Consider the following 14,984-nt stretch of genomic DNA (forward strand, 5'->3'; position numbering starts at 1 on the left):
AAATAGAGTTGAATTTTAGCTTAATTAATGAGCAAATTTACACAAAAATTATAAATGGAATCTTCTATGATATGAGGAGATAATTCCTGTCATAGAAAGTAATGAGGGTAGGATAAAGAATAGTTGTTAGGATACTGCAGAGAAAGTAGAAGCATAGAAATAAAGCTGTTCTAAGATATTGTCCAAATGATTCTCTGATAGGTTAAGAAAAATAAAACATCTATCATTATATTTAAATGTAGGTATCTGTATACTGCTATGCATACATACCCTCAGAGAATATACTAAGAAGTAACTATATTAGTTTCTAAGAATTATGGTTATCAAATTTAATTTTTTTTATCACCTCTTCTCCACTTGGCAGAAGCTCTTTATGGTCCAAACATAGGCTCACAAGGCACTCATGTATTAAATTACCTATTGGGCAATCAACCATTTGGCATAAATTCCGTAAGTGCAAGGAATGAGATTTTTTTTTCAATAATTTTTTACCTGGTAGGATTGATTAAATGAATGAAAGAATGAATGTATTATTAATGTCCTCTAAAATATTATAGGGTCATAAATGAAATTCCATAACAACTAACTATAAAACCCATCTCTTCAAACAGTTACATCATTTTTTCAGATCACCACTCCTGGATGCACCTTTCTAATACTTCACTTTGCTCAACAGGACATTCTATTCTTTCTTTCAACACTCTTTGGCAAGCTACTTATTTCAGGGAGAGTTTGCTGACTAAGTAAATCCCCTCGATCTATCAGTTCCCAAATGAAATTCTGCCTTCTCCCATCATATGAAAACATCTTTCATTCATAGACTGCCAACAATTCACTCCTGTGATTCAACATTCATTTTCCTGTCTATATGTACACAACCTGAATGTAGTGTTAAAAGCTATACATTATCAGGTATGTCTGAAACATGCTTTAAAGTCTCTAATAGCAACAAAGAAGACAGTTGGTTAACAATTTTTCATTATTATCAAGATTAATAATCTTGATTTATCTAATCAAGAAAATCAAGATTGAATGTCATTTACTAAGGAATGTTATTAAGCTCCATTAATAATTAATATAGCATTATCAAATGCAAATGAACGTTAGGCTGCAAAAAAAATAAATGCATAGAAATACATTTATTATTTGGAGAAGGAAATGGCAACCCACTCCAGTGCTCTTGCCTGGAAAATCCCATGGATGGAGGAGCATAGTAGGCTACAGTCCAAGGGGTCGCAAAGAGTCAGACACGACTGAGCAACTTCACTTCACTTTTCACATTTATTATCAAGTAGATTTTGACAGAGTAAAAACTTTAAGGTTGTGACCCCGGGTCTCATATAATAGAGAGTTTTAGATATGATACCATTTTGATTATTGGTAAAGGGTAGGAAACTGGGGAAATGTTCATTTTCACATAAACCTATGTATTCCAGTATTGTTGCCTGGAGAACCCCACGGACATAGGCCTGGGTGCAAAAAGTCGGACACGACTTAGCGACTAAACAACAAAAGTCATAAACCTATGGACATAGAGATGCGAACAGAAACGTAACATTCCACCTACACATTTCGAAATAACTTTGGAACATTACTGAGTTTAGTAGAGAAAACCACATCTAAGAAATTACAGAACAATCTTTAAGAGACATATCTATTCAAAAGAGTAAGAAGAGCAAAAGAGTAACATTTTTTTTAAAAAAAGACACCTGTATTACTTCTGAGTGTTGATTACAGTACAGGGATCATGTTTACCAACATTACAATGCCTGTTTTCTAAACAACTTGTCATCTGACGATACAACTTTAAAGGGATAGTAACACCCAAAAAAAAAAAAAAAAGATGTCCTTTTCATTACAGGGGACTGGAATGCAAAAGTAGGAAGTAAAGAAACACCCAGAGAAACAGGCAAACTTGGCCTTGGAGTATAGAATGAAGCAGGGTAAAGACTAACAGAGTTTTGCCAAGAGAATGCACTGGTCATAGCAAACACCCTCTTCCAACAACACAAGAGAAGCCTCTACACATGGACATCAACAGATGGTCAATACCAAAATCAGATGGATTATATTCTTTACAGACAAAGATGGAGAAGCTCTATACAGTCAGCAAAAACAAGACTGGGAGCTGACTATGACTCAGATCATGAACTCCTTACTGCCAAATTCAAACTTAAATTGAAGAAAGTAGGGAAAACCACTAGACTACTCAGGTATGACCTAAATCAAATCCCTTATGATTACACAGTGGAAGTTAGAAATTTTAGATTTAAGGGACTAGATCTGATAGAGTGCCTGATGAACTATGGATGGAGGTCCGTGATATTGTACAGGAGACAGGAATTAATACCATCCCCAAGAAAAAGAAATGCAAAAAAAGCAAAATGGCTGTCTGAGGAGACCTTACAAATAGCTGTGAAAAGAAGAGAAGCGAAAAGCCAAGGAGAAAAGGAAAGATATACCCACTTGAATGCGGAGTTCCAAAGAATAGCAAGAAGAGATAAGAAAGCCTTCCTCAGCGATCAAGGCAAAGAAATAGAGGAAAATAATAGAATGGGAAAGACTAGAGATCTCTTCAAGAAAATTAAAGATACCAAGGGAATATATCATGAAAAGACGGGCTCAATAAAGGACAGAAATAGTATGGACCTAACGGAAGCAGAAGATATTAAGAAGAGGTGGCAAGAATACACACAAAACTGTACAAAAAAGAACTTCATGACCCAGATAATCACGATGGTGTGATCACTCACCTAGAGCCAGACGTTGTGGAATGTGAAGTCAAGTGGGCCTTAGGAAGCATCACTACAAACAAAGCTAGTGGAGGTGACAGAATTTCAGTTGAGCTATTCCAAATCCTACAAGATGATGCTGTGAAAGTGCTGCACTCAATATGTCAGCAAATTTGGAAAACTCAGCAGTGGCCACAGGACTGGAAAAGGCCAGTTTTCATTCCAATCCCAAAGAAAGGCAGTGCCAAAGAATGCTCAAACTGCCACACAATTGCACTCATCCCACAGGCTAGTAAAGTAATGCTCAAAATTCTCCAAGCCAGGCTTCAGCAACACGTGAACTGTGAACACTCAGATATTACATCTGGTTTTAGAAAAGGCAGAGGAATCAGAGATCAAATTGTCAACATTCACTGGATCATCGAAAACACAAGAGAGTTCCCGAAAACATCTATTTCTGCTTTATTGACTATGCCAAAGCCTTTGACTCTGCGGATCACAAAAAACTGTGGAAAATTCTGAAAGAGTTGGGGATACCAGACCACCTGACCTGCCTCTTGAGAAACCTGTATGCAGGTCAGGAAGCAACAGTTAGAACTGGACATGGAACAACAGACTGGTTCCAAATAGGAAAAGGAGTATGTCAAGGCTATATATTGTCACCCTGCTTACTTAACTTATATGCAGAGTACATCATAAGAAATGCTGGGCTGGAGGAAACACAAGCTGGAATCAAGATTGCCCAGAGAAATATCAATAACCTCAGATATGCAGATGACACCACCCTTTTGGGAGAAAGTGAAGAAGAACTAAGGACCCTCTTGATGAAAGTGAAAGAGGAGAGTGAAAAAGTTGGCTTAAAGCTCAACATTCAGAAAACTAAGATCATGGCATCCAGTCCCATCATTTCATGGCAAAGAGATGGGGAAACAAGGAAAACAGTGAGAGACTTCATTTTCTTGCACTTCAAAATCACTTCAGATGATGACTGTAGCCATGAAATTAAAACACGCTTACTCCTTGGAAAAAAAGTTATGACCAACCTAGACAGCATATTAAAAAGCAGAGACATTACTTTGTCAACAAAGGTCCCTCTAGTCAGGGCTATGGTTTTTCCAGTGGTCATGTATGGGTGTGAGAGTTGGACTATAAAGAAAGCTGAGCACTGAAGATTTGATGCTTTTGAACTATGGTGTTGGAGAAGACTCTTGAGAGTCCCTTGGACTGCAAGGAGATCCAACCAGTCCATCCTAAAGGAGATCAGTTCTGGGTGTTCATTGGAAGGACTGATGTTGAAGCTGAAACTCCAGTACTGTGGCCACCTGATGTGAAGAGCTGACTCATTTGAAAAGACCATGATGTTGGGAAAGATTGAAGGCAGGAGGAGAAGGGGACAACAGAAGGTGAGATGGTTGGATAGCATCATCGACTCAAATGGACATGGGTTTGGGTGGACTCCAGGAGTTTGTGATGGACAGGGAGGCCTAGCGTGCTGCGCTTCATGGGGTTGCAAAGAGTCGTACATGACTGAGCGACTGAACTGAACTGAATCACAGATTCTCACCAAGCTGTTGCCTAACATATTTTATATATCATAGTACTAATTATGCTATTTTCAAACTCAAAAAAGCACTCTTTTGCAATCCCGTGGATTTGAGCCCATCAGGCTCCTCTATCCATGGGATTTCCCAGGCAAGAATACTAGAGTGGGTTGCCATTTCCTTCTCCAGGGGATCTTCCCAACCCAAGATCGAACCAAGTCTCCTGCACTGCAAGCAATTCTTTACCAGTGAGCCATCAGGGAAGCCCTGCTTGGTTTTTACTATTAATATCTCAAACTTACTCCACAAACTGAACACACCGAATCCCACCAGATCATGTTATGGGGCTGCACCTATATTTCTGTTATCGATCATGTATGTTATCAGGGTTGCACTCTTTTTTGTTACTTACCATGTGACAAGCAGAAGAGGGGAACAGACAATCAAATATACCAGAAAAATCCATCATCTAAAAGGGAACTAAAACAGCCTGGTAGCACAAGCAAGTTCCCTCACATAAAAAGCATCTTAGCCTTGTTATATATACACATTTTATACTGTTTGATTTACAGTCATTTTCCTATAAGGGAATAGTGTAGTGTGTATAATGGTAAAGACCCCAAATTCTGGGATCAGACTGGTTTCAAATTCTGATTCCACCACACTAGGTGACCAACCAGTCAAGGAAGTTAACTTTTCTGAGCCTCATTTTTCCATACTGATAGGCAGGGATAATGGCCATGCCTTCATTCTTAATGTGGAATCAAATAAGATGTGGGAGCACTGGGCCAGCCCATAACGTTGTATGTTTAGACCTTATAATTATTATTATTAGAGATATTGATTCCTAGCCTTCAGATTCAGTATACATAATTAGATCCATACCTCATCATTTAATTAAGTATTTTTCATTATCAGGCTATGTCTAAACATATATGCAGATGACACCACCCTTATGGCAGAAAGTGAAGAACTAAAGAGCCTCTTGATGAAAGTGAAAGAGGAGAGTGAAAAAGTTGGCTTAAAGCTCAACATTCAGAAAACTAAGATCATGGCATCTGGTCCCATCACTTCATGGCAAATAGATGGGGAAACAGTGGAAACAGAGGCTGACTTTATTTTGGGGGGCTCCAAAATCACGCAGATGCTGATTGCAGCCATGAAATTAAAAGATGTTTGCTCCTTGGAAAGAAAGTTATGACCAGCCTAGACAGCATATTAGAAAGCAGAGACATTACTTTGTCAACAAGGTCCATCTAGTCAAGGCTACGGTTTTTCCAGTGGTCATGTACGGACGTGAGAGTTGGACTATAAAGAAAGCTGAGCGCCGAAGAATTGATGCTTTTGAACTGTGGTGTTAGAGAAGACTCAAGAGTCCCTTGGACTGCAAGGAGACTCAACCATCCCATCCTAAAGGACATCAGTCCTGGGTGTTCTTTGGAAGGACTAATGTTGAAGCTGAAACTCCCATACTTTGGCCACCTGATGCGAAGAGCTGACTCATTTGAAAAGACCCTGATGCTGGGAAAGATTGAGGGCAGGAGGAGAAGGGGATGACAGAGGATGAGATGGTTGGATGGCATCACCAACTCAATGGACATGGGTTTGGGTGGACTCCGGGAGTTGGTGATAGACAGGGAGGCCTGGCGTGCTGTGGTTCATGGGGTCGCAAAGAGTCAGACATGACTGAACGACTGAACTGAACTGATAATAATATATTTAATAATCATGTGCAGTTATTAAAGGACTTTATTCAGTATACCAAATGCAAAATGGTAAAAGGGTAATTTTGAATATGGGGTCCTAGGAAAGAATGAGTTCCTGGGATGATGCTTAGCAAGAAAAAAAGATCAAATAATGCAGTGCTCCTCTCGGGACATACTTAATCTAAATAATAGTTGCCTTCATGATGCATCTATTAATTCCAAATTATTAGCTGATGAAAAGCAACAATCTTGTCAGTGAAATGCCCCTCCTCTCTGTACAGTATCCAAGCTTCTTCCCGTCTCCCATTTTCTTTCTACATCTTTAGGTTTTGGCAGTATACTAAGTTCATTAATTTAAGAAAATTCCAATTCCAAAGTTAACACCAGATTGCTAAGGAAATGTTCACTTCTTTTCAAACATGAGGGCGAAAAACAGATGAGTCTATCTCTCACAGGCTGAACAAGCCAGTTTACTTTAGTCAGACAACTTGCTAATTGAATGGTCTGGAAATACTGAAATTACTTCCCAATCCAGGCAACTGAAGTAGTTTAAAGTTACCCAGAGGTGTGCAGTTAACACTTACAAATGCGTTTTAACACTTTGATATATGAACAAACACCATTTTAGTGAAGTTTCCGAGTAATAGAAGACTGCCTTTTAAGTCAAGCCTGAGTAAACAAAATCAGCTTTAGATCAGTAAGACTAAAAAGGATACATTTTATATTTCCTTTATATAGAAAAAGAATTGAAGGCAGACACTTTTAACCAAACTAAAACCTAATATATTGTTAGCGGAAGAAAACAATCACATGCTAAAACAGAAAACAGAGTATGCATGTTATTGAAGTTTGGAGATAAAATTTTGAGGAAGTACCTCATTAGCACCATCTGATGACAAATAAAAAGAAGAATCCACAGTGTTTCAGGGATACAGACTTGGTCTCTTATATTGTTTAGCAGCAGAACCTCTGTCAGACAGAAAGTTAGCCATGAGCCACTAGAGGCATCCCAGTCAGCTGCCATGCCCAATAGCCACCTAATCCCACCAAGCTATTAACCAACGCTGCCCCAGACACACCATCAGTACTCTAAAATGGTCAGGGGACCAGAAAAAAATCCCCCACTGGCCGACTGGAAGGATTTGTGCCCCATCCTGATACTCACGCACGCCTCACACTGGCTATCATGTCCTTAGATAACCTTTGTTTCACTGGGCTCCTTAAATGTTCATAAATATTCTATAAATACATATATCTAATTATAATAGGCTGAATTATAGGAAGGACATGCACATCACAGCCTCTGGTTATAAAACCTGCAGCTGTCAATTAAGACTGTCAATCAACGACCAACTGGATTAAAAACTCTACACCTCAGCGCTCTGGGCCGCTGCCTTCCTAGGCCTTGGCCCATCTCTCTCTTAAGGTGTTTTCTCTGTTCTCTCTTAATCTTCAATAAACTCTCTTGCAGCAGGTGAGAACTCAAGATTCTTCTTTGCGTTTTTACCAAGAACCAAGGTCCATGGAAGACAGGTCTCCTGACTCTCTTCCACTAACACCTCTTGCAAATAGCTGAGAGAAAGTTCCAGACTCCATGCTCCTTTCAAGGCTGACTGTGGATAAGCTGTCCCTGGTTTTCAGAGCATGTACAGACAAGCTGAACACAGGCACAGGTGACCCATACTTTGAACTTGACACTTTCTGAAATCCAATCAAGGGCATTTTGAGAAAGTGTAACCATGAGCTACTACTTGCCAGAACTGCTTTAAAAATATCTAATATTTTCTAAAACGGGAGACTACCGTGATTAAAAAAAAAAATAGGTCCCAGAACTATACTGTATTATTACTACTTCCTATATGCTGCATATAAATCACTCACTGGATACAAAAATATATATTCCCACTTAAGGCAGAACCACACTGCTCTGCTGACATTTGCTCGTATCCATTGGTGGTGCTTTTTAATGGTTCATTTACCTGTCAAACTAGGTGACAGACATCAGGCCTATAGACTTTTCAGCATCACACTCACAATCCAAGAACCCTGTCTACGATTGTTTACCTTCTATACACTCTCCTCCTTTAATAAAATAAGTTAATTAAAGAAAATAAACAGATATTCTTTCCTGGCTCTAAGCCATGGACAGCTGCGAACACCAAAGTGGTAAGGTACTTCTCTTGCTGAACGAAGTCAGAAAGATATGCACAGTCATGCTGTTCAAAATATTGTTTTATGTGTGGAACAACATTGCTGTAAGACATTTGGAAGCCAAGTAAAATCACAGAAGTAAGGGAATTCGTAGCAGTCTGTTTTGGTTTAAGCAAAAGGAGATTGAGCTCCCCCATGAAGCAAGCAACAGGACACCTTCCAGCATTAGAAATAGCCTTTTGGATGGCTAAAGAGAGGAAGACAGGGGCAGTGGGGTGGGGATCAAAGCTATCTCCCCATACACTACAGATAATCTTTTTTCCTCCTCTCCTTCAACAGCAAGATTGAAGGAAAGGGCTGAAGGTAGAGGGAGACGGGGGAAAGGAAACCATCCTAACCCAGAATTGGAAAGGAAGGAGGTGGCCTTTGATCTGCGCAGGATGGCAACTTTATTGGCTATGCATAAGCAGTTTCCAACCAGCTGATCAACCAGGTACTAACACACACACCCTTCCGTGATCAGTAACCATGAAGTGGGTCATCTGTGAACAGCAGTCAAGCAGAAGGCTCATCTGCTACTAAATGACCACTAGCCCATGCCCAACCCAGAGAGGAAAAAGCAACCCCAGGGGAAATGATTGCTTCTCCACAGGCTCTTCCCTGATAAGCACCAATTATTTGCCTTGGGACTCAGAACAAAATCTTTCCTCAAGTGTGCATGAATGAGGATGGCATTCATTTTTCAAAATACAACTTGGAATTGTGTATTTCCACATCACCAGAGGTCACTGTTTGACTTCCATTCGGTCTCTATTTTTAAGCATGCCAGAAAATGCAGACATGATAAAGGCTGGATGTGAGTTGACTGAAGGTAAAGAATCATTGTCTTGCCTGGTGATCTAAAAATTTGAAGATCATTTACTTAACGGCAGGATAAGAAAAGCCTCCCTTCCAAATTCTCAAGTGTTCAAACCACAGTCTTGTTTAGGTGGATTTGGTGGACGTGCTTTAAAATTAAACAATGATTGAACCATAATCTTTCTTCTTTTAAATCCTTCATTTCTCTCTTTCAACTAGGAAAGTGCACAGTGGTTAAGGGTTTTGGAATCAACTTGGTTCAAATCCCCTCTCATCTGTATCTCCTAACATCTCTATGATGTTGTAACTATAAAACACAACTATAAAACACAGATAAAGCAATATTTTACTAATAATAGCATCTATGTACGTCATAGGGTTCTTACAAGCATTAAATAAGATAATGGTGAATGTTCAACAAATGATAGTCAAATCTTCAAAGCAAGAGTAGTAGTCATCATCATAAAGTTTCTTAGGGTACCCCAGAATTTGAACATCATCTCATTTTTTTTATTATTATTATTTCTTTCTTTCACTTTACCGGTCTCCTCTAAGCAAAAACATTGTGATACAGAAGGTAACTACTTAGCTTTTCACTCCACTAAATAAGCTGAGGCAATCAACATTCTAAAGTCTTATTAAATGCAGCTTTAAAAAAAATTATATGAATTCATTAAAGATTTAGACTACTCCTTTGTTTTCAAATGATTCCATCTTCCAAACTACTCTGTTTTTTAAAAATGTCTAGCTCTTTATACAGTTGTTAAATATACAGCATATACCTTGACATCAATTTTTTAAGAGTCCACTTTTCAGATTTGCTTTTTTTCCTATGTGTGGTCAGAGGGGTGCACTCAGATTTGGCTGCTCTATCTACTGCCATTCCTCTTCCTCCTACAGCTTAAAACTTAATTATAGATTAATTCTGGATCTGGTTCTTCTACTGTACTTCTCTAGACTTCTGCTTCTACTGGTTTTTTTTCCCCCTTTCTTATTAACAGATTTCTTAATTTATTTAAGATTACCTAAGGTCTAATTTTTGAGTAAAATTTTGACTTCCTTATATTTTTTCCATAAGAAATCAAGCATTCAAGACAGTTGTATTTTTGTTTTCAGAATTAAACAGTTTTCAAAAAGCCAGAAATTAACATGAGCATTACTCTAGCATCTCTTATAAACACAGAAAATGATACATACTCAACTATTTACAATCTTCATTGGCAAGCTATTATTCTAAGTTTCCCAGCCAATTTCATACCTCTTGCCCAGTATTTTAAATTATACCTACTCCATGTAAAATAAATAAACAAGCAAATAACTGATTATAGGTTTGAAGTTTAGCATTTCGTATCACTAACTCACACAAGAATATTTCAATTGTCACAGTGAAGACTAAAGGAAAATTTCAGATAAACTTACTGTTCTGAGACATTTTAACTGCAATTATCTCATGTATTAGAGGGACCATTATCTAGCAATATTATGTTTTAAAAGATGTCACAGTGTTCAGGCAAGTATATTTTAAAGCTAACAAGTTTATTTTAAAATAAGAAATTACCAGAATTTCCAAAGAATCTTCCAGTTAGAGAGAGAGAGACCATAGACCCAGGTAAGTGGTTTACGAAGTGAAACTTTTCCTAAAACATTTCCCTCCCAATAAGAGAAAAAGACTCGCCCCCACCCCTCAAAAAAGCAGAAGGATAGCACTAGTGAATTTCCACTTCATTCAAAGTTCAGATCTCATCATAAGTCTGAACTGAAATTCAATCACTTTTTTCACTTAAAAGCAGGTTTTAGCAAATGGAGTTGAGGAGAGGAAGTCCATAAAGAAGGAAACAATGTTTAGAATCAGGTCCTGAGAGATAACACAGGTTGGTTTTTTTTTTTCCAGTGCTATTCCATCTGCTCCCCTCACCAAAAGTCTAGCTCTCCATAGAAAAGAAATGAGGTATACAAACACTAAAGAAACTCACTATAAAACAGCATTTCTAAAGAAATACTTATTTTTTCCAAAATCTTAGTTTCCTAGAATAAAAAGTTATATATTGTAGCATAAGTGTAATAAAAGGCTACAAAAAGCAAACATATAATATATGATGTTAAGTATGACATCAACACATCAACATGAAATGTATAATCTGTTTGAAGAAAACTACAGGACTTTGTTAAGTTGGCAGCCAGGTTAAAAAAAAAGAAAAAAAGAACTGACAACCAATAGATGCTTTTACAGGTTAAATCTTGTTGAAGGTACCTTAGCCCCTCGGTACACTTTGATTTATTTAAACTCACCACATTTCCCTTAAATACACTCCATTAACAAGTGATAGACTGTGATCTTAGGCTTGAGGCAAGATATGAAACACGATCTTTCAAGAACTTCATTCATTCCCTGTCCAGGTGTCTTGATCACGCCCAACCCGACTTACTTATCTGAGTTCTGTGAAGGTTTACTCAAATCAATAGGATGGCTTTAGAATAGCACACTCTCATGACATCTCCTCAGCAGCCCAATAATTTGGCCTCCCCAAGTTCAAACACACAGCAGGAGTTAAAGTCAGCAGAAGAGCTAGGAACAGCTTCAGGTTAAATATGAGAGAGCATCTCACAAGGTACACACCTCTGACCCAGCCAACAAAGTAGAGAACCACACCCCTTAGAAAATTTAAGACTTATGAAACTCATCAGTGACTTCAGTGGAAAAGTAACTTAGAAAAACAAAGCCAAAAATCATTTCAGGTCTAAATGATTTATATCTATTTAAACTACAAATCTCAGATACTAGGTACTCATCAAATTACGACATCTGCGAGGACAGTACACACACTCCAAGATATTTCTCCAAGTGAAGACAGAGAATTTGCACGCTGATGTGACCAGCTTTCAGTGATACCCTATTAGTGTGACCCTATCTTTAATCTACAGCCATGATAAAATGTCTCAACATATACAAACTCAGCTCAAACAGTGACTAATGACCATTAATCCTCCTATCTTCAGTAATCTGGCTCTCCAGTCATTTATCACACTGACACTTCACTTTACACACGTGAATAAACTTTAACTGAGAAGGTGAATCAACAAAAACCTCAAAGGTATCTGAAGCTGTAAATTAAACTAGGGGGAGAGGCAGCAAAGACAGACAAATAGAGAGATCAGATCCGAATGTTTCTGATTTGCATCCTCACCGGGTCGTGGGGGTGGGGAACTTTTCAATCATTCAGACCTGGAAACTAAGAAGAAGAAAAAAAAAAAAAAAAAAACTATAGTAGAGAAAGGGGAAACTGAAGTAAGAAGAGGTGGCCCCAAAGAGTTGGTTTCATCTATTCATCTTCCACTGTGACATATATGAAAACTTCAGTTTTCTGTTTTCTTCAAAGGAGTAACGATTTAATGAATTCCTCATTTCATTTCATTGCAAAGGTTCCTTTTAGTCAGAAAGCATATCTCGTGGGCTGAAACTATTTTAAGGGTTTATTCGCTATCATTTGGCTGATTACGTTTTTCTTTTACATAGTTCCTTAAGTAAAATCCTTCTTTAAAATATAAACTATGGCCATAGACCACAAAAATCTCAAATCAACCTTTCAAAACTGTTTCATAATCATGGAAACTGAGTGACTCTAACCTACAGGCCTTGATGCAACTTGAAGCTCAGTACAGGCCTATAAAAAATTCCCTGAGGTGCAGTGTGTGTGTGTGTGTGTGTTGCAGTGTGAGTGTGTGTGTGGTGTGTTTTAAGGCCTGAAATCGGATCCTTGATTGAAACCAGAATCTACCAAAAAGAAAGAAAGAAAAGTTGAGTCGTGGCTCTGTTCCCCCATACTAAAAGTTTCTTAGGGAGTGTCAGAAAACTATTGGTGTAGATGCAGTGTACCCTCTAAGGTCAGACGTACCCCACTGCAGCATCCTTCCAACGGTTCATATGAAGAGTTTCCATACTATTTAATGAATCCCCCAAATCCTAAACCTAGCCTTCGGTTTTCCCTTGCCAATGAATATTCCCAGGCAACTAAGTGTTCCCTTTCTGATACTTGCAACTTGTCTGTTTCCCTTCTAAACTCAGCCAGCCAGAGTGGCTAGTTTATATCCTACAGTAAGAAGGAGTTATTTCCTGAAGTTTCTTCAGCATCGAATTTAATTACAGACTTTGGTTACATAAAACAACTACTAATAACCCGTTTGCTCGGAAGAGGAGGGGCGAAGAGCACGAGCAGGTTCAGGAATCCAGGCGGGTTTCTGGGCTACCGCTCCCTGGGCGCACAGCTCCCTTCCCCGGGGACGCGGCAGAGCGATCGGACTGACTTGGGCTCATCCTCAGGGCCCAGGCTCACCACCGCCCGCTGCCTCTTCCACCCCGCGCTCAGACGCGCGTTTGCCCGGAGAGATCTGGGCGTGCCTCGAACTTGGCAAAAGGCCTAGGTCTGCGAATAGGCTTTGGAGGGTCTTGGGGGATGGGGGAATAAGGACAGCACAAAGTACCACCTAAGAACCCTTTCGTCTAAAACTCCTGCCAGGGGTCGGGCCCCTCTGGCCTTGGAAGGAGGCAGAGGTCGCCAAAATTCAGCTCGGGGTTGATCTGGGAAAGTAGAGAAGAGGCGTGCAAGGGGGGAATGAAGGGTGAAGAAAGACGACGCGGGGTTACCTGAACAGAGACATATTAATCCAAAGAGGTAAAAGTGAGCAGGCTCCGCGATCATTGTCCTCGGGTGGATCCTGCATACAGTCTCATGCCAAGAGGAGGGGGTAAAAATGAGGTCCCCGAATTTATGAAGCCACACTCCACACACACTACACACAAAGGCTTAATATAAGCAACGTGGGTCAATCCGCCAGGAGTTTTCAGGGCAATTACTGGTCCACCGTTCCGGACGCTTGTCAATATCTTAGAGCCCTTTGCAGACTAAGGATTCCAGGGTTTGCCTTCTCTGGCGCCAGGGTTTTCGAGGCGGCTCGGCCACTTCCAAGGACCATCCAGAGCGAACAACAAAGAGCCGAATCAGAAGAGCAGTTGTGCGGTTTCCTTCCTCCGCGATCTTTCCGAGCCGCCCGGCGTGCGCCCCCACACTGTGCGCCCGAGCGCCGCGGCGAGGGCCGGCGCGGCGGCAAAGTTGGGGTGTGAGACCGGATTAGGGCGAGCCGAAAAGTGCTTCTCCGCCTATCGGCGAGCCCAGTCAACAGCTGGCCACCCGCGCCGGCGGCAAAGGCAGCGGCAGCACTTCTGGAGAGCGGGCACGGGGTGCCGGGGGTGTGCCTGGGTGACTCCGCGCACTGGGGGCGAGCAAGGGGGCGGTGCGGCGACAGCGGTTCCCTGGGCGGGCCCTTGTGCCCATCACTTGGGGGATGCGGAGGGCCCTGAGGACGGCAGCCGGTCCGCGGACACACTCACGCCTCCCGGGCGCTCCCAGCCCAGCGCTGCGCTCACCATCCCTCGGACCCCTCGCCGCTGGGGCGTGCGCGCAAAGCACCCCGAACTCTCCGCGGCTGGGACGCTGGAGCCCAAACTTCCAAGCGGCGGCTGCCCGCAGCCCAGGCTCGTGGTAGTGGCAGGGAGGCAGCTCCCGGACCTCCCCCGGGTAGCGGAGAGGGGCGAGGAGCGTGCCGCTGCGGGTGGGAGTGACGGCCGCCGCGGCTCACCCGAGCTCCGCCGGGATCAGCAGCGTCTGAAGTTTCTGCTCTCACGCTGCCCCTTCTCTGGCTCGGTCGTTGGTGGGTTTCCCCCACCTTCCCCGCGGCTCCCAGTTTCCTCCCTCTCTTTCCCGGCCCGAGAACACTTAAAGGGGCCGCGCGGTCCTTCCCATGCGTCAGGTTACACTCTCCAGACGCCGCCCTGGCAAGTTCTGCTTGTTAATATTTCCATCCACGAGCCAGGGTGCCCGACTGCGCCCTCAGGTGAGAAATCAAACTGCTCAGGATCACAAATCCGAGCAAATGGGAACTTGCCTTGTTTCTCTCGCCACCCCTGGCTCCCCTGCACCTTTCTCCAAATGGAACCTCCC

At 41.3% G+C, this 14,984-nt stretch overlaps 1 protein-coding gene across 5 annotated transcripts in view; it reads right to left on the reverse strand.

Annotated features, from left to right (window-relative positions):
- ROBO1 (roundabout guidance receptor 1) overlaps nt 1–14,738 on the reverse strand; it is a 443,607-nt gene extending 428,869 nt beyond the window's left edge. For 4 of the 5 annotated variants that reach the window (XM_043893140.1, XM_043893138.1, XM_043893139.1 and 1 more), the window contains exon 1: nt 13,631–14,737. In XM_043893140.1, the coding sequence (XP_043749075.1) occupies nt 13,631–13,685 (55 nt within the window). In that variant the 5' untranslated portion in view covers nt 13,686–14,737. Of the gene's footprint in view, nt 1–13,630 lie in introns of all 5 variants that reach the window. The other variant, XM_043893137.1, reaches the window with a different exon arrangement.
- Between the last annotated feature and the right edge of the window lie 246 nt (nt 14,739–14,984).

Source organism: Cervus elaphus, chromosome 31 (assembly GCF_910594005.1).
Source record: "Cervus elaphus chromosome 31, mCerEla1.1, whole genome shotgun sequence".
Classification (NCBI taxonomy): Eukaryota; Metazoa; Chordata; class Mammalia; order Artiodactyla; family Cervidae; genus Cervus; species Cervus elaphus.